Genomic DNA, 27389 nt, shown 5'->3' on the forward strand with positions numbered 1-27389 from the left:
TAGCTGGGATTACAGGCCCCCACCATCATGCCCAGCTAATGATTTTTTGTATTTTTAGTAGAGATGGGGTTTCATCATGCTGGCCAGGCTGCTCTTAAACTCCTAACCTCAGGTGATCCACCCACCTCAAACTCCCAAAGTGGTGGGATTACAGGCTTGAGCCACTAGGCCTGGTGGCTTTCAGCATGTGATATATTTATTTGTGGATCTCTTTGCATGTATCCTATTTAGAGTTTATTGAGCTTGCTGGGTATGTAGATTGTTTTTCAATAAATTCGTGACATTTTCAGCCATTATTTCTTCGACTACTTTTTTCTGTTGTGTTCTCTGTCTCCTTCTCTTCTGTATTCTGCTGTGCATCTGTTGGCATGCTTATGGTGTACCAGTCCTGTGAGGCTCTGTTTATTTTTCTTCATTCTATTTTCTCTCTGTTCTTTGGATTGCACAATCTCTATTGATTTATTAATATCTTCAAGTTGGCTAATTCTTTATTCTGATTGTTCAAATCTACTGTTGAGCTCCACTAGGGAATTTTTTATTTTAGTTATTGTACTTCTTCTTCTTTTTTTTTTTTTTGAGATGGAGTTTTGCTCTGGTCGCCCAGGCTGGAGTGCAGTGGCGCAAGTTTGACTCACTGCAACCTCTGCCTCCTGGGTTCAAGCGATTCTCCTGCCTCAGCCTCCCAAGTAGCTGGGATTACAGGCGCGCACCACCACGTCTAATTTTTGTATTTTTAGTAGAGATGGGGTTTTGCCATGTTGGCCAGGCTGGTCTCGAACTCCTGACCTCAGGTGATCAGACTGCCTCGACCTCCCAATGTGCTTGGATTACAGACGTGAGCCACAGCGCCCCGTTAGTTATTGTACTTTTCAACTCCAGGCTTTCCATTTGGTTCTTTTTAAGAATAATTCTATTTCTGTATTAATATTTCTATTTGATGAGACATTATCATCATATCTTTCTTTACTTCTTCAATCACAGTTTTCTTTAGTTATTTCTGAACATATTTATAATGGCTGGTAGGAAATCTTTCTTAAATCTGATATTTGGTTGCTTTCACAGGCAGTTTCTGTTTTTTTTTTTTCTGTGTATGGATCACTGTTTCTTATTTCTTTTTATAGCTCAAAAGTTCCTCTGGGAAACTGGGCATTTTAGATATTATGTTGTCGCATATCTGGCTACTGGTCATCCCCCTGCCCCTATCCAAGCATAATAGTGTTATTTCCTTATTTAGTTGTTTGGTGACTAGTTGGATTATTTTAGTGAATTCCCCCACCCCACACAGTGTGAAGCCTCTGATGATGCACCTTAGGGAGTGTTGCCTTGAGTGTACCCACAGTCATCCTGTAATGACAGTGGTTTTGGCAGGGCTCTCTTATCTATTCTTTCTCTGACCACAGCTATCTGTTAAACTACCTAATTCCTGGCTGATTGCTCTGTTGTTTTCAACAATGCCTTTTATGGAAAAACAAATCATGTTTTCCCTCTGCTCTTACACCAACACAACAACAATCCACACAGAAGACTTCTGTAACTCCCAAATATGTGGGGGTTTCTCCCCACCAGCAAGCAAGCAGTCAGTTCCGCTGTGGACACCAGCTAGGTGTCCTCCAACTCAATTCTGACAGTATTTATCTAGAGACAGTGTCAGATCCCACAGGTTGGGGGCTCAGTCCCCATAATTGGCTTGGCAGATTTGGGATTTGAATCCCGGCAGTCTTAGCTGTGAACCACCACACAAAGCCACCTTTCTCCAAAGAATGGAGGCTTGAGCTCCCTTGTAACTTGGGGTAAATAATCTGGGTACTTATCCTAGAGGAACAGCAGGACCAGAATGCTCTGCACATGACTGGAAATGGCTGGGGGTAGGAAAACCAAGTCCCTGACCGTGTTGACCATTTCCTTCATCCTGTGAGGCAATGGGCTTGACCCTGCAATGTTCCCAGCACAAGTCTGAGGAGTGATGCAATAGAGAGTAGGTGAGTTGGGTAACTACTTGAAATTCCACTCCTTCCTTCCCTTTTCATAACAGATGTCCTAACTTTTTGCCAAGCACACTTGGTTTTCCATATTCTGCTCAGAAGTTACCAACTGGCTGTTGGTTAGGGCTAGCAAATTACATAGACTTCTTTTTGTCTAAGAATCTTAGCAAGTTTATTCCCTCAGGGTAGGAAGGTCATATTTGTTCTTTAGGCTCCACTTTGGACTTCCCTCAGGAAGGGAAATAGAAATTCTTTCTTCCTCAGGATGAGCTGGTATAAGGCCAGGCTCACTGAGGATAAGAAGCAGAAATGGACTCAGGCTAAGTTAAGACAAGGGAAGTGACAGGGCAGCCACCGCTGCCACAGGATAGAAGGGAAGGACTAGAACAGAGCTTAAACAGAGAGAGGTCAGGCAGCTCAAATGGTCTCGGAAGCAGGAACAGTTCCATGATCTTGCCCAGGTGCCATCACTGGGATGAATGAGCTTCCACCACGCCTTCTATCCTTGTGTTTCGTACTCCATAGCCACAGTCCGAGGAAAGCAAGTCCAAGCTTAGTTCTCACGCCTGCCTTTGGTTGCTGTAAGATGGTGAGAGGAAAGTCAGGCAGGAGCAAGGCACCTGGAAGACCCTTTTGTCTTAGGAATGGGATGGCGGATGCTGGGTTTACTCTACACAGTAGGTGCCAGATAATTCTCCAAAAGAAGATAGGAAGAGAAATAGGCAGTGCCAAATTTCCAGCACAGCTTGTGCTGGCAGGTGGGTACTGTCACTGTGGAGTGAACCTTGGAGTTCTTGCAACAGACTTCCAGCACACCCCCCGTGGGTGCCTCTTGCCCTCTCCTGCCACTCATGGCAGCAGGACTGGTAATGCAAGGACACCGACAGGAGAGGTTCCTGTGTCTGAGCCTCTTATTCTGTGGTTAGAGGGACACAAGGTCCCACATTGGGACCCTATTGCCCCCCTATCACCCCCTTTTTAGCCATGTTGAGTGGGCCTCTGTTTCTTGCTTCAAATGGAGCTTCTTGTTTCTCCAGCCCCAGACAGAGAGCCTGCACACATGACTTTGTGTGTCTTTGTAAGCCCCACCCAGGCCCTGGGCCGGGGGATCCCAGAGTGTGAAGGGGCAGAGCCCGAGAACCTATCTAGCTCCTTGCCTGGCTTGGGACCTCAATAAGCTCTGTCCACCCTCCACCCCAGGGATGACATTCCAAGTCCTGGGGCACCTGAGACCCACCCACCAGGAGCAGGTATCCTGTGGCCTGGGTCAGGTTTGGGCAGATTTGCTTGAATTCACTCTGGGTATTTCACAAGTGTGCTTAGGGATAGGGCATTTCTTTTCTTTCTTTCTTTCTTTTTTTTTTTTGGAGACGGAGTCTAGCTCTGTCGCCCAGGCTGGAGTGCAGTGGCGCGATCTCGGCTCACTGCAAGCTCCGCCTCCCTGGTTCACGCCATTCTCCTGCCTCAGCCTCCCGAGTAGCTGGGACTACAGGCGCCCTCCATCTCGCCCGGCTAGTTTTTGTATTTTTTAGTAGAGACGGGGTTTCACCGTGTAGCTCAGGATGGTCTCGATCTCCTGACCTCGTGATCCACCCGTCTCCGCCTCCCAAAGTGCTGGGATTACAGGCTTGAGCCACCGCGCCCGGCCTCTTTTTTTTTTTTTTTAAGTTGTGGATTATTTCTCACATTTTGTATGAGGATCCTAATTCTGAAGTTGTTTTCTTTCTCCAGCTTGCTTGGGTCGTCTCATAAGGAATGCGCCTCAAAGACAACGACACATATGCTGCCACCTAGTGGAGAAAAATGATCTGTTTCTACAACTGCGTGAAGTCATGAATCACTTGACCACAGAAATACAGATACGCTCCGAGAAACGCGTCTTTAGGTGATTTCATCGTTGTGCGAACATCATAGAGTGTACGCACACAAACGTAGATGGTATAGTCTACTACACGCCTAGGCTATATGGTCTAGCTTATCTCACCGAGGCTACAACTCCTTACAGGATGTTACTGTACTGATACCGTAGGCATTTGTAACAGGCCAGTATTTGTGTCTAAACATATCTAAACATAGAAAAGGTACAGTAAAAACATGGCATCCTAATCTTATGAAACCACTGTCATACATGAAGTCCGTCTTTGACTGAAACGCCATTGTGTGGCACGCAACTATGTGGAAAGAGAAATTGTACAGAAAGCTTCAGTGCTTCCAACCTCTTTCTTGTTTCCCTCACATCAACTGATATATGAGTCAACTTTTTATTAAAACAATTGGGTAGTCATAGAAAATTTCCCTTTATTTCCTAATTGATAGCTTATAAAAATGTATACCATTTATCTAAGGTTTCCTATGTACTAAACACTTTACATACGTTCCCTCAATCCTCACTGCACTCCTATGAGCTACACATTGTTATTCATCCTATTTTGCAGATTCAGAAAGATCAAATAACTTCCATCTTCCAGAGTTCACACACTTAGCCACTAGTCTGTCTTTCTTCAGCTTTAACCTTGACAACATTTATTGACTAAAATTACACAAACATAAAAAAGGCATCCAAAATCCTGAAACTATCTCAAGCACGTTCCATAGTTAATCAAATAAGTAAATATATGGCAGATAGTGAGTACCAGGTTTTTCACTGTTGAAAAAGCATAACAAATATGGAAAGGGGGAAGGTTAGAATACACCTGGTGGGGCTGGATTAGAATCAGAGGAATTGGTGTGAATGGATGGTTTATATTCATAGGTAGATATAGAAACTGTTATAGATATATATATTAGGTAGATACAAAAGCAGTTATAGTTATATGTATATAACTATGCACATACATATACATATATAATTATAACAGTTTATCTACTATATGTATTATAGGTATATATATTAGGTGTGTATATATATATCAGCCATTCACTTCAGTGTTCATAGATGGTTCTTGCCAGCCACAATTATTACTGTGATGTTAGCCAAATGCTGATTTTCCATTTCCATCCTTCCCTCTACATTTATTAATTGGAATAGATGTGTTCCATTTATATTTATATATATGTATCACACCTATATATACCTATAACAATTTCTATATCTATATGTATTTATGTGTATATATATGTGTGTGTGTCTGTATATATATATTTCCCAGCTTTGTTCTCTGAGAAAGACTAGAAGTAATGACACCCTTCTTGATCTCTAAGGAGCATTCTTTAATAAAAGGAATCAGGGCTCCTTGGAGAAATGTCTGATTTTAAGGCTTTCACAGAGAAAGTATAAATGCCTTGGAAAATTTTGCAGTGCTAGAAAAACTGCTTGAAAATGATGAGGACACTACAAAGGACACAGGAGCAACATTGAAGGCGCTCCTGATGGTCAAATTTGAGACAATTTGAGTAACAAAGTAAATAATGATAGCAATAGATTATAACCCATAGAATGAAGCAGATAACCATGACTCCACATTGATACAAATAAATAACTGAATAAGTGAAAAAGAAAGGAAAGCTCTTCTTTGCAGTAGAATTCCAGTTAATAATGTAGAGGGAAGGATGGAAGTGGAAAATCACCATTTGGCTAACATCACAGTAATAACTGTGGCCGGCAAGAACCATCAATGAACACTAAAGTTAATGGCTGAAAATGTGATGAGAAACAAAACATTTACATAGTCTCAAAGCCTCTTCACAAGAGACTTATTAATTGCAAAGGGAGCAACAGTGTAATAACTGTGCAATGGACCAGTCTGGTAGGTACCACCTTTTCCAAGTGATCAAAGTTAAGATCACCAGGAACAAGGTGTATCAGCATCCTGTGCCTCCCGCTGTGATGTCCTGAGAAGGACTCACTGTCCCTTCTGCGGTGTTCTTGCCAAAAATGCATAACTACAATCTAATAATGAGTAAACACTATACACACCCAAAGTGAGGAACATTCTACAAAATAATTGGCCACCACTCTTCAAAAGTGCCATCATCATGAAAGAAAAGACGGAGACAGCTGTCCCAGATTGAATGAGGCAACTCAGTGCAATGTGGGATCCTGGAACAGAAAAAAAAAAGAAACCTTTGTGGGACAGTTGATAAAGTTTGAATAAAGTCTGGAGATCAGTTCCCAGTATTGTATCAGTGTTCCTATCCTGGTTGTGAGAATTATGGTAATTATGCGGTGCAGTGGTGCAGCTTTTTTTGGAAAGCTGAGTGAAGGGTATACAGTATTCTTTGCACCACTTTTGCAGTGTTTTCAAAGTCTAATATTATTTCAAAGCTAAAAACTAAGACAAGCTTACAATAAAAATATGTAAGTAAAAATGCTTTAAAAAGACATGACAAAGTGTGTCAGATATTTGATTATCAAAAGCTGGGAACCCTCTGGGGCTAGAGCTCAAATTCTCTTGTTTTCAGTCTCTATCAAATGAAAACTTCTGTCTGCCTTCTACCTTTATCATGACACAGAAGTAGAAAGAAGGGAAGTGTTCAGACAAATGTTGAGCAAAACACACATAGCAAACGCTCATTCGATGTTTTGGCTGAATTGTAGAACACAGTAGACTGTCTAAACCCTCTGTTCCTGTTCTGGAATGTTCTGATCACAACTGCTGGCTTATGTCTATCTTATAATGATCCCCAAAGCTGCACCCTCTGTGGTCCTGAGGATCACAGGACTTGGCATTTCCTGCTTTCACAGTGCTGGCCCTTGAGGAATATACTTAGGGGCCCAGAGGAAGCAGATTGTATCTGTTGAGTGCTTGAAATAATAATAGTGATGATGATTGATAATGATGATTGATTGATGATATCTAAGCTCTCACATGCCAGGCACTTTTCCAAATGCTTTAATGCTTAAACCATCCCTGGGAGGAAGGGTCTGTTACTGCACGCATTTACAGAGTGAGTGCATTGCTCAGCCTCTCTCGCTTCTCTACGTGGCCAGTGAGTAGCGGAGCTGGGCTCTGACCCCACGCAGACCGCCTCTGGAGCCCACCTTCTGATGAATGAGAATGCACATGGGGCGGTGGGCTGAGTCATAGGGCACATGCAAGGTTAGTTGGGGATTAGCCTCAACCCCTTTTGGCTTTGATAGAAATCCTTCTGAGAAATTCTTGGAACAGAGTGGTGGTAAAGCACCACCTGGGACCTGTGGGAGGCCATTTTGGACCCAGTTCTCAGTTTCCAGGGCTGTAGATGTCCCTGGATGGGGCCAGCACCTGGGGTCTCCCCACCACCCCACACCATACCAGCTCCTGTCATTAGCCATTTATCTAGCTACTTAGCGCTTTCTCTTGGAAGTGCCATGCTTTGGGACACTTGGAGGTTCTGACATGGGAGTTCCTGATAGTCTCCCTTCTGGGTAAAGTCAATCCTGACGCCTGGGGTGTCTGAAATCCCTCCTGCTGCTGAGCTGAGCCCCAGTGCTGAGCCCTGAGGTAGGACAAACACCCCTCTGGGCAAGTATAGAATAGAAACTTACATAGAAATAAACTCCAACAAAAGCAAACTTCTTGGGGTTTTCCTCCTGCCTCCTCACATCCTCTGAAAAGTGTGTGGGCCAGGAGTCCTGACCTTGCCTGGGCCCTCTCTAGTCTTCGGTGAACTCAGCTGTGAGTGAGGGGTAGGAGTTGATGATTTCCAGTGTCTCTGCTTCCAGTGCCTTCACGTTATGGCACCCAGGGCTTGTGACAAGAGCAGAAGGAAGCCAGGCCCTTTCCTGGTGGACTTGAAGGTGTTAGCTCTTTGTTCCCTGGAAGAGTGTGGCCACAGCATTAGGGAGGGCTCGCCACTGCTCTGTCCACACACAATTACAGCTGAGGTGACTCAGAAGTAAGCACGCCATGTGTTAAAATAAGAGTTGGTGTTTCTGAGAAGGGAAGTCCAGGAGCTGACCAGGATGGGATTAGCTGTTGATAAGGGGCCCGGCATTGTTCTAGCTCTCCCCTGAGGCCCACACCACATCCTAGAAGAGAAGCCAGGTCCCTCGGCCCTACCAGGTCTGGGACAGTCGGGGCACAGCTGCAGGAGACACCCTGGGAGGCCGTGTGGGCTGTGGCAGGAGGAGGCAGGGTGGTGCAGTGGTTGGGAGGCGGCTGCTCTGCCTCTGTTGAGTTTTCTGGCTTTGTCACTTGACGTTGATTCTCCCCTCAGGGCCACAGTGGGGTCAAGTGGGGGACCATGGAGGAGGACATGAGATCCTAACAGGTGACCTCAAACTGCTGTACAAGCCCAGCAACCCTGACCGCTCCCCCGCCCACAACCGGCAAAGGTCAAGGCCAGTGCCAAGAAGTGTGGGGAGGGCGGTGTGGGGGACTCTCCAGTTTAGACTCTTCAGTCTCGAAAAACAAAGGCTGACAGGAATGTGAGGAAACCACTGTTTACTCTGTTTTCGAGGGTGTTCCACTGAAGTGTGTCCCGAGATGTTTCCAGAAGGAGGATGACGGGGGTGGTGCTGAAGTGGCTCTGCCATGGGAAACGGAGCCGGAGATGCTGGCCAGAACTCTGGGTTCTCTGGAAGTGGTGGGAGGAAACCCGCAAGAGGGAAGAGGCCATCTCTACTCTAACTCCCAGGGGAGCAGACCGCAGAAGCCGAGGGTGCTAGCCCTCTTTAAAACTTAGAGGGAATAGAAAAGGAAGGGACTCAGGGGATCTCATGGGAGCCAGAAGGGCCCAGATTTAGGATCCGAAATTGTGCCTACGAGAGTGGTGAGCATTGGAGACGCTCCTAGGGGTTGGCTGGTGGAAGGCAACAGGAATCTGTGAATGCTGGCTTAGCTTTAGAGGGACTGAGGGTGAGGATCTCACAGAGCCCAAGGGCAGGATTCAGAGCCCAGCCTCCAGGAGGACAAGAATGGGGACATTCCTTGGGGACAAAGTTGGGCTCTCAGTCACTGTCTCAGACCTTCTCACCAGCCTGTCTGGTTGCCCGTCTCCGCTGTGAGTCTGCAGACCCTGTCTGATCATTGCTGCTCACGGTTTCAAAATGTATTTCCTCAGATGGTGGTCCCAGGCCCTGAGCCTTGTGATCTTCTGGATATAGAGCTCATGCAGCCAGCTAACCAGAGACCCTGTGTCTCAGCCCCAGACCCTAGAAAGAGAATGTGATTGTTCCAGACTGGCTGGGGATTCACCCCCTAGTTTAGTGGGTTTGGCCATGTGGCAGGCCCACAGGAACAATGCAGGAGCCCTCCACTTCCTCTCCAGCTGTGGGCAAGGGCAGTTCTTGCATCCCAAAGAGGGAACCTAGAGAAACAAGGGAAATATGGGAGGCAGGAGTTTGGGTGGAACTAGAAGTGGAGGATGGGGCCGTGGAGACTTCCTGAAGCTGGGCCTGCAGGGATTTCAGGGGAGAGCTGGAAGGAGGGGGATCGGATTAGGGACAACACAAGGACCCACCCATGAGCTGCACAGTTCATTCCTAGATAATGACGAGAGGTTTGGGCTTTTATAAACTAAAATTTCCCATGAAGAGAATCTATAACCCAACTGCCATTGATACAGTGAAAAAGTCTGGCTTCTCTAGGAAGCCATTTAGCTCAAGATAACCTCAGGGAGAGAAATAGGTTTAGGAGTGACAAAGTCTTCACGGCCAAGATGGAAATGTCCTGCCTAGAAAGAGGCCATAAGGAAAAAGTCCAGAAGTGCATATGTGTGTGAGCCTGGACCCCACCACACCCCAGTGAAATCAGAATCTCTAGGGTTGGGACTGGCCAGGTGATTCCCACATGCACCCAGGATTTCAAATCACTGGCCTAGGAACAGCTGACAGGTCATTCACCTTTTCTCCATGACAGGAGCTCAGATATTTGGAGATTGCCAATAGAAGTCAATGTTGCAGAGCTTGCCCTGTTTCCGGGGCCGTGGGCTCTGGGAACTGGCATCTCAGAGCTCATGGCCCAGAGGAGCTGTGGAGCTACCCTTGTTCGCATTGGTGAAGCCACCCAGCACCCTTAGTAGAGCAGCTCTGTCCTATCCCCACTGGGTGTTCCAGCAGTAAAGATGTGGGTGGTACTCACAGAGCCACAACCATCCTGGTTTTCTGGAACTTTCCCAGTTTCAGTACTGAATGTCCTGTGTCCCAGGAAACCCTACAGTCTGAGTAAACTGGGGCATTGGTCACACAGTGGCACTCAGCTGAGGGTCAGGAGAGCCCAGCTGACGTCTTTCAGCCCTGACACAGGCCCCACGCCCACGCTCCACAGCCGCTCCTGGCCTGGGAGCTCCAAGCCCAGCATCGTTTTCGGTGCTGGGCTCTCCCTTGTCCTGGAGAATGTTGACTTTTCTCACACCCACATGTACACATGCACAAGCAAGAAGGAAAAAGAAATGCAGGCATTGTTCAGACTTATAGCAGGTTATATTCTAGGAAAAGGTGGTGTAAGTAAAAAAGATAAAAATTGAATCCATTTTCCCACAGAAACAATACCTTGATGAGAAATCCTGAGCCAGGGAAAGAAGTCTATAAAAAGTTCCGTCCTGGTCACAAAAAAATTTCCCTAAACCCCTCTAAATATCTCTCTTAGGTTAATACTAGGCAAAATGGTCTCCTAGAGAAATCAGCCCCCAAACATAATTAACCGTAAATTAAAACCGCTACCCTTGGCAGTGTGAGTGCTCTCAAAGTGCATATACATCAAAGGAAAAGAGCAAATCAGTGCTCAGCCACAGGCAGTGTTATTTTATTTGTTGAAACGATTCTGCATGTGAAGGGCCACTCAAACTAGAGCGGTGGTTCTCAACCTTGGCTGGGCCTTGGAGTCACAGGAGCTGTTGCACCTGCTGGCGCTTGGTCCCAACCCTGGATAAGCTGATGAACTGCAGTGTGGCTTGGACACAGGGAGTTTTCAAAGCTCCATGAGTGATCCTGATGTGCTGCCAGGGCAGAGCACCGACGGGAGAGAGGAGGTACAAGGCCTGGAAGAAGCATCTGGGGGAGCTGATGGGTGGTGGCTCTACCTGGGCCTGAGAGCCAGCAAGATCTGCTGGGAAGGAGGGGCATGGAGGAAAAGCTGCCTGAGCTCAGGGGTCCAGGCCTAGGGTCTTGAGTGCTGGAACATGGAGACACATACTAACTGAAAATGAACCCTTAGCAGTCATCCAAGTCAATCCTGTCATTTCGCAGATGGGGAAATAGATCTAGAGAGGTGAAGGGATATGCCCAAGTCCCCCAGTGTTTAGAAGGAAAGTTAAAACATAGGTAAGCCGAATGCGGTGGCTCATGCCTGTAATCCCAGCACTTTGGGAGGCCGAGGCAGGCGGATCCCTTGAGCCCCGGAGTTCAAGACCAGCCTGGCCAACACGGTGAAACCCCGTCTCTACAAAAAAATACAAAAATTAGCTGGGCATGGTGGCGCATGCCTGTAGTCCCGGCTACTCAGGAGGCTGAGGTGGGAGGATCACTTAAGCCCTGGAGGTCAAGGCTGCAGTGAGGCATGATCACACCACTGCACCCCAGCCTGGGTGACAGAGTGAGATCCTGTCTCAAAAAACCAAAACAAAACAAAACTAGGTATTTTGATTCCTTGTCCTGTACGGTGGTAAGTCCTTACTTAACATTGTCCATAGGCTCTTGGAAACTGCAACTTCAAGTGAACTCAAGTAGTGTCATTTCATTCACTATCATTTTGTTATAACGTTAATAAGAAAAAAAATTAGTTTCACTATACGTTCTTTTGCTTCAAGTTGCAGTTTCCAAGAACCTATGGACAAAGTTAAGTAAGAACTTCCTGTACTATTTTCTCATTGTGGTGGTTTTAAACTATGCCCAAAATTCTTTGATACTCCTCCCTTCAAAAGGTGAAGCTTAATTCCCCTCCCCTTGAGTTTGGTCTGGACTTAGTGACTCATTTTTTAAAAAATATTTATTTATTTATTTATTTATTCATTCATTCATTCATTCATTCATTTTAGAGTCAGTGTCTTGGTCTGTCACCTGGGCTGGAGTGCAGTGGTGCAATCACAGCTCACTACAGCCTCGACCTCCTTGGTTTAAGTGATCCTCCAGCCTCAGCCTCCTGAGCAGCTGGGACTACAGGCACTCACCACCATGTCTGGCTAATTTTAAAATTTTTTGTAGAGGTGAAATCTTGCTATGCTGCCCAGGCTGGTCTTGAGCTCCTGACCTCAAGCAATTCTCCTGCCTCGGCCTCCCAAGTTGCTTGGGTTACAGGTGTGAGCCATTGTGCCTGGCCAGTGACTCACTTCTAAAGACAGAATACAAGGGAAGTGATGGTATGTGACTTCAGAGATTAGATCCTAAATGGCATTGTAGCTTCTGCCTTGTTTTCTCTCTTGTGTCATTCATTCTGGGGAAAGTCAGCTGACACTCGTGGCCTTGTGGAGAGGCTCATGTGGTGATGGGCTCAGGCCTCTCTCCAGCAGCCTCGAGAGGGCACCATCTTGGAAGCAGACCCTTTCAACCCAGGCAGGCCTTTGGAGGACTGCAGTCTTGGCTGACGTCTTGACTGCAATCTCATGGGAATCCTTGAGCCAGAATCATTCAACTAAGTCACTCTTAATTATAATTCTTGACCCACAGAAACAGAGAAAAAAAAAATAATAGTTTATTGTTTTAGGCAGCTAAGTTTTGGGGCAGTTTGTTACACAGCAATTGATAATGAATACACACACAACCCTAAAATACAATCTTTTTTTTTTTTTTTGAAACGGAGTCTCGTTCTGTCGCCCAGGCTGGAGTGCAGTGGTGCGATCTTGGCTCACTGCAAGCTCTGCCTCCTGGGTTCACGCCATTCTCCTGCCTCAGCCTCCCAAGTAGCTGGGACTACAGGCTCCCGCCATGCCACGTTAATTTTTTGTATTTTTAGTAGAGATGGGGTTTCGCCATGTTAGCCAGGATGGTCTTGATCTCCTGACCTCGTGATCTGCCTGCCTCGGCCTTCCAAAGTGCTGGGATTACAGGCGTGAGCCACTACACTCGGCCTAAAATATAATCTTTCAGAGTCAATGACATCCACAAACTCAAGTATAGTGGGAGAATATGAATGAAAAGAATAGAAGGTGTAGCAACATTTTCCTTCTAAGGAAGAGTAAGGTCGGAGGGGTAGGAAAATTACTCCCTACTAATTGTTTCTGTTTATGGAGACTGGTGGGGAATGGAGAAAGGAAAGATGCAAGCTTCAAGGCGCCTGGCAGTTCTTCACTCCGCTGGTGCTTACAGCCTAGAGCAGATGGCTTTTGTTTTAGCAGAGCTCAGGAAGCAGGCCTGATACTGAGGAATGGTGGAGAAACAGGACCAAGCAGATTTTAAGAATCATGTGTCTGGCCGGGCGCGGTGGCTCAAGCCTGTAATCCCAGCACTTTGGGAGGCCGAGACGGGCGGATCACGAGGTCAGGAGATCGAGACCATCCTGGCTAACACGGTGAAACCCCGTCTCTACTAAAAATACAAAAAACTAGCCGGGCGAGGTGGTGGGCGCCTGTAGAACCCAGCTACTTGGGAGGCTGAGGCAGGAGAATGGCGTGAACCTGGGAGGCGGAGCTTGCAGTGAGCTGAGATCCGGCCGCTGCACTCCAGCCTGGGCGACACAGCAAGACTCCGTCTCAAAAAAAAAAAAAAAAAGAATCATGTGTCTAATGTGTAATCATATCATTTGTGTTGGTGTGTGACAAAACTCTTCTGGTAACTTCTAAGCCTCCTGTGAAGTCCACTGAACACACAAAAGCCTTAAGGAGCCCTAAAAAGGGGATCAGGTTTCCAGCATGGTTCCGTGCTGAGCAGGTGGTGGGGATTGAGTAAGGAGAGGCCCATGTGAGGCTGGGGGCTGAGTGGAAGCTGGAGCTCAGGGCCAGAGAAAGCAGAGAGCTCCTATACAGCCACATGGTCAGAGGATGTCAGGACACAGAAGCCATTCTGCATCTTGACGGCCTCAGCCTGAAGCCTGGGTGTGAGGGAAGAAGTGACAGGCATGGGAGTTCTTAGAAATCAGCCATGTACCTCCATCTGATGAAGCGCCATGTCCGTTCTTACTAACCCCTGAGAACAATGACTTCTGCTTCCCTTCTGCCTTCCAAGTCCTGTGCAAGATCCTCTTGTTGGCAAACTCTAACCTGGGAGCATGAGGAAGAGGATGGGGGGGAACAGTTTCCAGCCCTAGGTAGACGTGGTAGTGGTGACGTGTTGACACATGGGGGCTCCGCTTCGGACTTCCCAATGAACAAGGCCAGGGAACTACAGCTGATGGCTGGGTCATCCGAGAGATGTTCAATCTTTACTTTCTATGATGACAGAGCAAAGCATCCTATTTGCTATTTACTTTCCAGAAGATATCTTCAAGAAACTTCTGGAAGTAGGTCTTTGTGTCAACCAGAAACTGCTGGTCAGAGGATAAGTTCTGGAGTTTTCTTGTACGGCATGGAGACTGTAGTTAATAATAATATATCATATATGTGAAAATTGCTGAGAATAGATTCTAAACATTATTATTTATTTATTTATTTTCTTAGTGTTTTCACCCCACTTCAATAAGCTAGTCGAAGACAGCAGATTTTAAATGTTCTCACCACAAAAAATGGTTAAGTATGTGGGATGACAAATATGTTTGATTTACTCATTCCACAGTGTATACATATATCAAAGTATCATTTTGTGAACTATAAATATATCATTTCTCATTTGTCAATTAAAAATACAGCACACACATGCATGCACACTACATATAAATACACATTTTAAAACTGCTGGTCAGGAATCAGAAGGTCTCCATGGGTGGTGTCACAGGGCTCCCCTTGGCAGCCTCCCTCATGGTTCTGAGCCCTCCTCAGTCACTCTTTTGTTTAATGCTTTAATCCCTGTTATATAGAAAGCTTCCCTTCAGCTCATGGTAGGCCCTTATCTTACCAGTGGTCAAATAGATACAGGAAACATTGCCTGCGTTGTTTTTGGTGATTTGCGGTGCACATGAGTATATTAAAGACTCTAAAAACACGTTTTTTCAGAGCATGTCTATGACAGCCTGCAGTGCTGGAGGTGAATGGCTTCTTCAATGCCAATGTGCAATTAAATGGGAGGAGCAGAGATGCTGTCTTGGGAAGTATAGATGCAGGGAGAAAAGAGTCATGAGGCTGGCTAGTAAAGAAAACAACTCAAGAAGAAATGTGTACACTTGCCACATTATGTCATGCAAGATAGGAGTTGTCAATAATTTCCAAATTAATATATTGCACAAAAGGCCTGGGAGTTATCATTGCTGTTGACAGCACAGTGTTGGTGACTACCCCTCCCCAGCATGTAAGATAACATCTGTCTTGGCCTCTGTAATTAAGAACAGATGCGAATCCATTTCAACCTTTCCATGCTCTAGGAAGAAAGGGCTGCCATGCAAATGAGTCCAGCAGGCCAGTGTGCACTAGAAGTCTTTTCACTTTGGAAGAGCAAACATCGATTTCAAACTTCCTAGAAGTACCTGTTTGAAGCCCTGTCAGTAGCCCAACAGATTCAGAAAAGATACCCTTCCCGCTTTAGACACCCAACCACCACTTGCCAGAGAACAGTCATAGATGTTCAAATTCCCCATCACGACCACGTGGAGGGGCTGCTAGAGCTTGCAGTGCACTTGCGACACCTACGGGCATCTCCGTATTTTGAAAGACGTACCACGGGTGGTTCATGTTCTGGGGGTTGTCTGATGATTGACATTCTATCAGCTTTTATTTGGATCTATTGAATGTCCTTTAATGACAAACACTATTCTCCAAAAAATTTCCACTTTTTATTCTCTCTTAATTCCTTTCTCTCCTCTGTCTGCTGTCATCATCTGATTGGTAGAAATCCTACTAGCTGCCTGTCCTGTCTTATTCATAGGGACAGCCACCTACATCTGTGGACTTCTCTTCTTCCTCTCCCAGCTGCCTGCCCTGTCCTGGTCCCTTGAGGTGGCTTTCCTCCCCGAATCTGCTCCTGGACAGTCCTTATGGTCCCCTGATTTGCATCTCTGCTCCTTTCTCCCCAGGCTGTGGGAACCTCCAAGAGAAGGGAGACAGAGAGCCCTGCTCAGAAAAAGTGGCCCATGAAGCTGTGGCTGGGTCCTCACCATCCTTGGCCTTCCTTGTTCATGGCGGGGGTGTCCTGTGGGTGTGGGGACAGTGGGCTCAGGAGTAGGGTCAGCAGTGAGGTCTGGTGAGTGAGCTGGTCAAGCAGGCAGAGTAACCAGAGGTGAAGATGAAAGCCATGGATTTGGGCACACAAGAGCTGGCTCCTAGGAAAATCAGCTAGGGCTGGCAGCTTAAGAGACTAAAAGGTTCTCCTAAGTCCAGGGAAGGGGATCAAAGTCCACAAAGCAAGGACCTTGCCCCCACCCTCCCAGCAAGTGACACATAGATTAGGTCAGATACTCGAGTGGGGCTGTGCGACTTAGGCACATCCCACGTGTGGCAGATATTGATGGGGTGAAACACTGAACCTGGAATGGGGCTCTAAATTTGAATTCCAGTTCAGCAGTAAACTCACCACATGACCTTGGAAGAGACCCTGCACCTCCCTGAGCCACAGAGCCCTTTACTGCAAGTTGAGGATAACACCCATCCTCAGCACCCCGGAAGTGTGTTGAGAGGAGAAAGGGTTGGAGGCCTGGGGGTTCCTTGTGAGCAGTGATGAATGGAGGGGTCTATGAAGGGGTGGTTGAAAATCGGGATGCTCCAGGCCAGGGGTAGGGATCCTAGCAGTGGAGTGGGGGAGAGATTTGAGAACAGAGTATCTCCAGGTTTTGCCATCTGTAGGAGTCAGAAGAACCCCGCCTTGACCTTGGGCTATTTCTAGAGAGCTGGCCAAGCATCTCTCACGATGGCAGCAGCTGGCTGTCTCTCCTTTGGGGCTGGCTGCCTGCTCCTTGGCTCTGTCTGGACCCGCTCCAGGCTGAGCTGTCACCGGGTGAGCTTTCAGAGCCAAGGTAGGACAGAACCCAGGCTGAGCCCCCTGGAGAACCCGCAGTATCTCAGAGGCACTTTAGCTTCTGAAGGGAGGAGAAAGCCTTGCAAGTTTAGTCCACAGTAGCCTGGAAGAAGCCGGCTCACTGGGGAGTCTGAATTGGTCAATATTTCCTAGCCCCATCACCACCACAACTTTACAATTGCTTCAGGCATTAATTACCCTTTGCAATAGCTTCTCATCAAGTCACTTCTCCATTCAACAAATTCGTAGTAAAGGCCGATGTGGCCCTCATGGAGCTTACAACTTAGTGCATCAACAAGTAAATAAACATAAAAAATATATAATTCTGACTTGTGGTAAGAGCTCATAAGGAAGTGAACTGGGTGCAGTGTGGTCAGGTGGTCAGGGAAGGGGCTCTCTGGAGAGGTATCATTGAAACTGAGGCTCGAAGGATGAGAAGGGGCCAGTTAAGTGAACAGCGGGGGGATGGGAAGGTGTTCCAGGCAGAGGGAACAACACATGCAAAAGCTTCAAGGTAGGAGGGGGCTCAGGGCCTTAGAGATACCAAGGAGGTGAGGGGGACTGCACTGTAATGAGTGAAGAAGACAGAGTGTCGAGACCAGTCAGAGAGACAAGCAGGAGTCAAATAGGGCAGGGCCTTTTAGGCCAGGGGAAGGAGCTGGGATTGTCTTCCAAGTACAATGGGAAATGCTAAAGGGTTTTAAGGAGAGAGTGATGGCATCTAATTTGCAGTGAAAGGTTACTTTGCTCTGTGGAAAAACAGAAGAATAGAAGTAGGAAGCCCCTGAAGTAGTTTGGGTGACTTATACTACGGTAATGTGGCAGACAGGATAGGCTAGGTTGTGCTGCAGTAACAGGCAGCCCCCATCTCAATGCCTTAACATAGCAAAGATTTATTTCTCTGTCATGCATCAGCAGAAGGGCTCTGTTGATCTTAATCACTCAGGAATCCAGGTGTTGGTCTCATATGGACATGATGTCCATAATCCCCATGAAAGGAGACAGGAAGTGTATTAGTTCTTTAAATTCCCACCAGAAGTCACAGATGTCTCTTCACACGTCATTGACCAAACAGGTCACAGAGGCAAGCCTAACTTCAGATGAAGTGGGAGAGTGCCATCATGCCACAAACCCAGAAAAACTGTATCACACTAATGACCGCCACAGGCCAGGAGAGTGAAGACAGAGAGAAACAAATGAATCCAAGGCACATTTTGGAAGTGTCAGCTGAAGAATTACAAGGGTCATACATTTAGAGAGGATAACCTTATTTCTCCTAAAGAATTGTAGCTTGCAGTGTGTCCATTCTGACAAGCTGGGAAGCATAGCCTTGGGTCAGAAGCTGAGAACAGGCACTTTGAGAGTGGGAAGACTAAGACAGGGATTTATGCTGAGTGGGATGGCCAAATATAAGCATGTCATGTGCAACTGAGCATCATGCTGCTCTGTGGGTCTCATGTTAAAAAAAAAATGGTAGCACTAGCATGATCCAAGGGTAGAGTTTTCGGTTCTCTGGTGTCAAAAGGTAAAGCAGAGGACGTGAAAACCCTCACTGTGTATCCTCACAGGTTGGTTTCAACTAGGCTGGTTGAATTTAGGGGCATGGCAAGTCTTTTGAAAGGGCTGGTTACTGTTTAGCCCTTAGGGAGGAAAGCCTCGTGGTGGTTAGTGAAGAAGGGCAGATAAGGAAGCCTGTCTCACCTCTGGTTGCATCGTGGGTGGGATTCAGTTTCCAAGGTTTCTCTGAGGTCCTTTAGACCAAGAAGGGATCTATTCACTTAGTTTGGGGCTGGATTTCATTTTTATTTCTCAGAAGTAAAAGTGACAGGCCTTCCTGATGAGCTGTATGTAGAGCAAGGGGAGGAGCTAGGAGAGTCTGATGATTCCAGGTTCCTCAGGGCCTGCTGCTTGGTGGTCCCATTTGCTAGAGCAGGGACTGGAATGAAAGGCGTGGAGCTGGACATACTCCAGTGTGGCAACTGGATTATACAAATCTGGAGTTTGGGAAAGGGGGTTTGGGCTGGAGGTACAAATTTGGGTGTCATCAAATAGAGATAGTGATGAGCGCTTTAGGAATTGGACCTTAGAATTCAGACTGAAACTTACACCACTGGCTTCCCTGGTTGTCCATCCTTTGAACTCGGACTGAATTACACCACTGACTTTTCTGGTTCTCCAGCTTATGGACAGCAGATGGTGGGACTCTTTGGCCTCCATAATCACATGAGCCTCTTCCTATAATAAATTTCCTTACATATATGTAATATATGTGTGCGTCCTGTTGATTCTGTTTCTCTGGAGAACCCTGACTAATACAATATTTCCTCCCAAAACTTTTTTTTTTTTTTACCACTATGCATTTCCACCAACAATATTTAAGAGTCCTATTTTCCCATCCTTCACTAATCCTGAAAAATCTTTCTGGCTGGGCATGGGAGGCCAAGGCAAGTGGATCACCCGAGGTCAGGCATTTGAGACCAGCCTGACCAACATGGCGAAAGCCCTCCTCTACTAAAGATACAAAAATTAATGTGGCATGGTGGTGCATACCTGTAATCCCAGCTTCTTGGGAGGCTGAGGCAGGAGAATCACTTGAACCCGGAAGGTGGAGGTTGGAGTGAGCCTAGATCATGCTACTGCACCCCAGCCTTGGTAGCAGAGCAAGACTCCATCTCAAAAAAAAAAAAAAAAAAGAAAAGAAAAATATTTCTGAATCCTTGTGGCTAGTGCTCTAAAGTGCAGTGCAGCACAGTGGAAGGGCAGAGACTCGGAAGCAGGCTGACTTTGGCGGCAATCCTGGCTTCTGCTTGTTTCTAGTTTTGGGCCTTCTAGTGGGCAAGTTATGTAGCCTCTGTGAGCCTTGTTTTCCATAGCTGCAGAGTGGGGTCATGATCGTATTAATTAAAGTCTTTTTAGCGGCAATTACCAGAATGACCTCTAGCTAGCTTACTGGGCCTTTATTAGAAGGGCCTGGGGGTAGCTCATGGCTTCTGAGGCAGGGCAGGGCCACCTAACTTCAGCAAGGCCCGAAAGGCCAGATCCAGGCGGTCAGCAGCAGATTCATGGGTTTCCCCTGCAGAGCTGGGTTGCTCAGATTCTGTGGTTGAAGGACCAAGTCTTTAAAAACTTCAAATGTTGCATTCTAGTGCTTTTGGAGATGCCATAAAGTTCAATGACTAGAAACAAGAAATTAAGAAACATACACAAGACCCCATTTTTAATTATTGAGTCTAACAGACATAAAGTTACTTTGTCAAATTGCTGTGAGAGTTTCTAAAAGCTTACTCAATTTCTGTGCTTTCCTGGTTGAACACTGACGACAAACACTTCAGCATCTTCCCCAGCTTGAGACAACACTTGGGGCAGCACTGTTCACCCTAGAGCATTGCTAAAAGCAAGCTCACCTCCAAGTCTTTGCTCTCAGGTCAATATTCCACAGTCTTGGAGGGGGAATCTGATTGCCACAGACTGTGTCACATCTCAAAGGAGACAGAGCCATAGAGTATGTGCATCACTTTGGGAAGACATTTTCATCTGCGGCCAGCCAAACCTGTTGAACACCCCATGTAACTTCCCACATTGTGACTGTTGCCTTCTTTGTGTAGAATCTAGAAATCTACGTTTCGCAGTTTCTCTGGCTACTCACAGGGTTTAGGTTTATGTTCATTCATGTTTGAGATTTTGACTCAAGAGTGGGTATGAAGCAGAGATGGGGCTTGGGGTGGTGATTTTGCTAACATGGGGAAGCCAGGGTAACTGAGATTTTGGGGTGCCAGCAAGACCAGCTGTATATCAGGCCAGTTCAGTGGGGTCATAGGAGGCTCCTGGAAGCTTACCTAAAGCCTATTTCTCCAGCTGTCTAATGATTTTTGAGCTCGCTTTCTTTGTTTCTTTGTTTGCTTTTATGAGACAGGGTCTCACTCTATTGGCTAGGCTGGCATGCAGTGGTGTGATCACAGTTCACTGCAGCCTCAAACTCCTGGGCTCAAGCAATCCTCCCACCTCCCTCCTGAGTAGCTGAGACTACAGGTGTGCACAACCACACCTGACTACTTTAAAGTGGAGATGGGGGTCTCACTTTCTTGCCCAGGCTGGTCTCCAACTCTTGGCCTTAAGTGATCTTCCTGCCTCAGCCTCCTGGTTTCCTGAGCTTTCTAATAATTTTAACTATATCCCTTTCTCTTTTGGATTCTGTTGTCTTCAGCCATGAACCTTGACCCACACAGGCCCACCTGCTTCCTCCTCAGTGCTCTCAATGACATTTCACAATGATGTTCCTTGCTGTAGGGATTTCATCTGTTTTTCTGGGCACATGCAGGCCCTTTCAATCTGAAAATGTACATCTTTCAGTTCTGAGTAATTTTCTTAAATTGTTTATTAGTTCCTTCCTTTTTCTTTTTCTGATCTCTCCGAAATCGCTCTTCAGAAAGAGCAATTTGGATGTTGGACTTCCTATTTCGGTTTCTCTGATTTTCCATCTTTTTGTCTTTTTGCTATACATTTTCAGGGAAATTTCCTCAATTTTACCTTCCACACTTGCTGTCGAGTTTTTCATGGCTGCCGTCATTCCCCCCCAACCCCGCCGCTGTTAAAAGGTTGGAGACATTCTCTCAGTGAGCCTTTAAAAAGAGCATCTTGCTCCTGTTTGGTGGAGACAGTAGCTTTTCTCCTATCTCTGTTGATAGTAAATAAATATTATCAACATTAGTAACCGTCCTCCTGTCTCTCTCATACGTATTGTCTGCTCCTGGGTGTTTCTCATTCTGTTCGTTGGTGTCTCTGGCTCTGATGAGAGAGGTATTCCACTGGTGCTAGGTAGCCCTCGGCCATCTGCTGGCAATTAGAGTGAGGATCAGCCTCTGAGCCTGAGGAGGGGGCTTGTTAGCTTCAAGTCCAAGGCAGGGCAATGCCGGGCCACTGGGCCACTTACTGCAGGAAAGCCAGATGTCAAGGGCTTTAGAGCTTTCTTCTTGGGCTTCTCAGGGGTGTAAGCCGGATGCTTTGGGTTAAGCTACGCTTCGGTTTGTCCAAGCGCACTTTCCAGTATGCTAGGCTTTCCCAGAGCTTCCTCATCTCCTGCCTGGAGGCAAGGACCTGGCTGCTGTTGCCCTGGGTGGCTCAGCAGGCAGCAAGCAGCAAAACCCCTTGTTTCTATTCTGCAGCTCACACCCTTACCTGTGCCAGCTGACCTCCAGCCACGGAGACTCAGTTTCCTCCTTCCCAGAGAAGACAGGTTGGATCTCATCTGGGTGGGGAGGACAGCTGCCTGGTGTTGCAGGGGAAGGGAGAGCGTCTGGGGTGCTGGAGGCCTGCCACACAGCTTTCCCTCACCCTCCTCCATTCAGGCCCCCTTTGCCTTGACCTTAGAAGTTCCAGGGGCTGCCAGTTCCTGAGCTCCTGAGGATTCTGCAGTGCGGATCTGTATGCTTCTCAGCTTTCCCCACCTCAGCATCAGCTCTTCCCGGGTTCTGTTAAATTAGTCCCCATGCGTTCATCTGTTTTCCAGCTTCCAAAGTTTGGCTGCAATGGCCTCTCTCATGTTTTCCCCATCCTTTTGGTTTATATGTGCATTTTCTCAATCTCTTTACTATAATGCTGGTGGGGTTTCAGGAGGGAGAAAAGTTGAATGTGTAGGCTCAACCTGGCATCTTGACCTGGAAACTCCCAATTAGCTTTTTAGTATTATCCCCTTAAATAGAAGATAACAGCCAAAGATCAGTGAATGATTAAGGAAAGCCTATATGTGAATATCAAGAGAAAAAGCCAAGCCAAACAAAAGCAGAACAAGCTCCAGGGAAATAAAAACAAGGCAGGGAACTAGAGGAACACTTCAAACATGTACAGTACCAACAACTTTTTTATGGGATGGTCAGTACATATGGTTTTATTCTGGAAATGGATAACCAGAGAACTCGAGGGACAAGTAATCTTTTAAAAAAGCAAAGACACATAAAGATGCACATACAAGAATGTTTATCACAACATGGCTTCTAATAGCAGGAGATGTATACAACTGAGAAGTCTAAGAATAAAGGAACACTTGAATGAATTATAGTATATAATTACAGTGGAATACCGTGCAGTCATTCAAAGCGAGGTGGTAGAAGCTGGGTGTGGTGGTGTGTGCCCATAGCTGGATTGTAGTGCCAGCTACTTTGGAGGCTGAGGCGGGAGGATTGCTTGGGCCCAGGAGTTTGAGACCAGCCTGGGCAACAGAGCCAGACCCTATTGCTTAAAAAAAAGAGGTGATAGAAATGAATGTATACAAATGGGGCCGGGTGTGGTGGCTCACGCCTATAGTTTCAGCACTTTGGGAGGCTGAGGTGGAAGGATTGCTTGAGCCCAGGAGTTTGAGACCAGCTTGGGCAACATAGTGAGACCTTGTCTCTACAGAAAAAAAAAAAAATTAGTTGGGCATGGTGGCATACACCTGTAGTTCTAGCTACTCAGGAAGCTGAGGCTGGAGAATCACTTGAGCCTGGGAGATCGAGGCTGCAGTGAGCCATGACTGCACCACTGTACTCCAGCCTGGGTGACTGAGTGAGACTGTCTCAAAATAATAATAATAGAAAATTACAGTTTATCATCAAAAATTAGAGTACAGAATCAAAATATTTATAGTAAAATCTCATTTTGGAAAAATATGCATAGAAAAATGTACAACTCCAATTAAAATACAAAGACTGTCAGACTGGATTTTATTTTGTTTTTTGAGATGGAGTTTTGCTCTTGTCGCCCATGTGCAATGGTGCGATCTCGGCTCACTGCAACCTCCACCTCCCAGGTTCAAACGATTCTCCTGCCTCAGCTTTCCTAGAAGCTAGGATTACAGGCCCCTGCCACCATGCCTGGCGAATTTTTTTGTAGTTTTAGTACAGACGGGATTTCACCATGTTGGCCAGGCTGGTCTCCTGACCTCAGGTGATCCACCTGCCTCAGCCTCCCAGCGTGCTGGGATTATAGGCATGAGCCATCGCACCGGGCCCAGACTGTATTTTAGTGCCCTTATATGCAGATAAAAAAAACGGGAAAACTATGTATAAAGAATATTAATAGCAGTTACCTGGAGGTAGTGGAATTCTAGGTGAGCATTATTTTGTTCTTTGTACTTTTCTCTATTTTGTTAAATATTTTTCAGAATGCTTGTATTACTTTATAATCAGCATTCAGTGGTTTTTTTGTGTTGCTTCTAATATTTATTCCATTTGATTTAATAATTTATTTTCTAGTAAAATAAATTTTTATTTATTTATTTTATTCTGTAGAAAAATAATCAAAGCAGATCAGATAAATTATCTAAAATGTTTTAATCACATTGTAATTTAGAATCACAAAACGATTGGAAACAAGCAAGCAAGCTAGTAACTGAAAGCCCGAGATGCGTTAAATGGATTATTTTACATTTCTATGTTGGAACACTCAGTCATTAAAACAATACATGTGATAAAATATTTTTGATAAATAGCATATATTGGTGTAGATAAGTATGAGCTCAGTGAGCTCTGAAATAACTAAATATAGGTTAGACATATTTATGGAAAAAATCTTAAAGGAAGCATATGAAACTATTGTAAGTGGTTGTCTCAGGGTAATGGGATTCCCCTACCTAAGCATGATTTCTGGGAGGGTTGAGATGGGGTCTCTCGTTCACCATTCTATTCCCAGGACCTGGGGGCTGCTCTAAGTATCTCTTGAACGAGTGAATGTATTACAGATGCTTTTGACTTTCTTCTTTTGACTTTCCTGTATATTCCAAAATTTCTACCATAAACATGTTTGCTTTTATAATCACAATAACTTTTAAAACTTTAAATGAGGAAATGGGTAAAGAAAAGGGAAAATATGGGAAAGTGGGAGGGTGCAAAAAAATGTATCCTCCTCTGAATTGACTCCACTCCCCTCCTCCTGATGGTGCCTGTGAGTGACCCTGTCTGCATCAGTCCGTCTCCCCAACCCCACCCCAGGCCTGCTACCACCTCTCTGTGCTGGCAAAGAATCTGCACTCAAGGAAATAATTATGAGGCCCATGGTGGCCTCGACACCCGCAAGACCAAAGTCTGTGACAAGCGCAATGCTCCAAACCTGGCCCAGGGTGGCAGAATGGAACTGTCACAGTCCCCACCAAACCAGATCCACCCACTCCAGGAAATCGGCCTGGTGCCAGGGCTTTGCGCCTGGGGTGGCCTAACATTTCCACCCAAACTTGGGCCAATTTGAGAAGGTGGAGGGTGAGGTGTTTGGGGAAGGAGTGTGTTCCTGTTGCTCGTTGCCATCACCATCTGGAGGAGGAGAATGGAGTCAATCCAAGGGAGGACAAACTTTTCTTTCTTTCTTTTCTTTTTTTCCTTTGGGGAAAACACAGGAGTCTGCACCTCCGGGGTGCAATTGTGAGCTTCACCCTGGGAAAACCACCTTTGTGATCATGGTATCTCCTCTGCCAGGTAAGTATGAGCATAAACTTTCTGTACTCCTCCCATTTTCCCTTTTTTTTACACGTTTCCTTGTTTAAAGTTTTTCAATTTATTGTGATTGTAAAAATAAACATGTTTATGGTAGAAATTTTAGAATATACAGGAAAGTAGAAAGAAGAAAGTCAAAAGCACCTGTAATACATTCACTCATTCAGCAGACACTTAGAGCAGCCCCCAGGTCCTGGGAATAGAAGTGTGGACGAGAGGGTCACCCAGATTCTCCTCGTTATAATAATAGCAATAGCTACCCCTCTGGGTCCTTGTATGTGCCAGGTTTTTACTATGTGTTAAACAATTTTCATTTATTATCTCCCTTGATCTGTACAAAACCCATAAGAGGGAGGATTCATATTAAAATCTCTATTTTACAGATGAGAAAACTGAGGCTTAGAACGGTGAAGGAGGTCACTGAAAGTCACACTGTGAGTTCAACTGCAAAGCTGTAAATGGAAAACCCCCTAAGGCCCTGCTCTTAGCTCCTCCTGGTTCCCGGTTGCAAAGAGGCGTTCCCCAGGCAGCTGCGAGGTGGACATCTCTATTTTCAGCCTTGCGGCTGAGAAGTTTCCCAGAGAACAGAAGCTGGAGCCTTTGGAGACCCCACTTGGCTGAGGCCCCGGCACCACTAGGGGGCAGCAGAAGTCTGCTGCGCTGGCGGGAGGCTCTGTCCCCGGCTGACTGCAGGCTCCGGGCAGCTGTCCCGAGTTAAAACCTGAACCTCTGGTGGCCGAGAATAGCAAGGGGCTGTCATTCACGTGGGCATCTTCCTTCCCAGGGTTTCGAAAGTCCCTCACGTCATCCCTGTCGTTTCATAATCCTGCTCACGGAGCACTTTTTCCGTCTTCCTCAAACAGGTCCTATCTTGGCCCGGGAGAAGGGGTTCAGGGACACAGGCTTCCTGCGGGCAGTGTGTTAGATGCTGGGCTGGTCACTGGGGCCACGGGGATTTAAAAAAAAAATCCTCTAGAAAACCCAGGACTTGCCCCCAACCGAGACTGGCACCTAAATAAGCAACCGAAGTACGCGGTGCAAAGTGCAATAAATAGACGGTATCTGAGATTCGGAGGCAGCACCAAGTGGGAGAAAGTGGGGCGGCATTAGAAGCCGGGGATTTGGCTTAGAGGTGGCCCAAGGTGTGCAGCTGTCTGCAAATGCCATCCTTCATGTGAGCTGAGGCACAGGAAGAGGCTGAGAAGTTCGGTCTAGAGGGATGTTGGGCAAATGGTCCCAGGTTGAAAAATATTAGATGCTGAAGTAATGTCAAATGTTCTCGAAATTATGAGGTTTGCCTCTGAGTCCCAGGCAGAGTGTGGGCTGGGATAGCTGAGGCAGTCCCAACCTGGGCTCAGGAAGACGGTGAGAGATGGTGGGGTTAAGAGGTCGTTGTGAGGTCCAGAGTGAGGGTCGGTGGGCTCAGGACCTGGCAAAGCCAGACGGCATGAGAGCCAGCTTTGCCTACTCAATCTGGGCTGGGCCCACAGCTGCCACAACCCTTTGTCCCCAAGAGTGACAGGAGAGCTTGCACCAGCTCAGATGCTTCCTTCTTTAAAGACATGGACTGAGGGTCTCAGGCTTATACCAGCCAGGATTATTCCAGTGGGATTCCAGCTCTCCTCCTAGCCATATTCTTCCTGCAAAAGTTTGAAGTGAGTCTGGCTGGGTGAGGTAACTCCTTGACAAAGTGGACTCATTTTTGGCTGACGACCTGTGTGGTCCCTGAAGCTCTGTCCTCACCCGAGATTGGCCCAGAGGGGAGTGGAGTTGGAAGGGGAAGGGCAGGCATGACTGCAGTACTCCATTTGCCCCCAGCAGCCTGGTGGTCTTCACTTGTGCTCACCCCACAGGCATTGTGGACACAGGTGTGTCACCAAAGGGCCATGAGGTTCCTGTGTCACGTGGGACACCCCTGCCTTGCCAATCTTTAATTTATTATTATTATTATTATTTTCTGAGATGGAGTTTCACTCTTGTTGCCCAGGCTGGAGTGCAGTGGTGCAATCTCGGCTCACTGCAACCTCCACCTCCCGGGTTCAAGTGATTCTCCTG

At 46.4% G+C, this 27389-nt stretch overlaps 2 protein-coding genes across 2 annotated transcripts in view; both read left to right on the forward strand.

Annotated features, from left to right (window-relative positions):
• The window catches only part of GNLY (granulysin), a 26928-nt gene extending 10842 nt beyond the window's left edge, over nucleotides 1-16086 (forward strand). The window contains exons 8-10 of the mRNA XM_011925744.1: nucleotides 8121-8238; nucleotides 9764-9900; nucleotides 15938-16086. Of these exons, the coding sequence (XP_011781134.1) occupies nucleotides 8121-8238; nucleotides 9764-9900; nucleotides 15938-16086 (404 nt within the window). The remainder of the gene's footprint in view (nucleotides 1-8120; nucleotides 8239-9763; nucleotides 9901-15937) is intronic.
• A 681-nt stretch (nucleotides 16087-16767) lies between these two features.
• The window catches only part of ATOH8 (atonal homolog 8 (Drosophila)), a 68925-nt gene continuing 58303 nt past the window's right edge, over nucleotides 16768-27389 (forward strand). The window contains exon 1 of the mRNA XM_011925757.1: nucleotides 16768-16873. Coding sequence (XP_011781147.1) covers nucleotides 16768-16873 — 106 coding nt within the window. The remainder of the gene's footprint in view (nucleotides 16874-27389) is intronic.

Source organism: Colobus angolensis, unplaced genomic scaffold, assembly GCF_000951035.1.
Source record: "Colobus angolensis palliatus isolate OR3802 unplaced genomic scaffold, Cang.pa_1.0 Scaffold118, whole genome shotgun sequence".
Taxonomy (NCBI): domain Eukaryota; kingdom Metazoa; phylum Chordata; class Mammalia; order Primates; family Cercopithecidae; genus Colobus; species Colobus angolensis.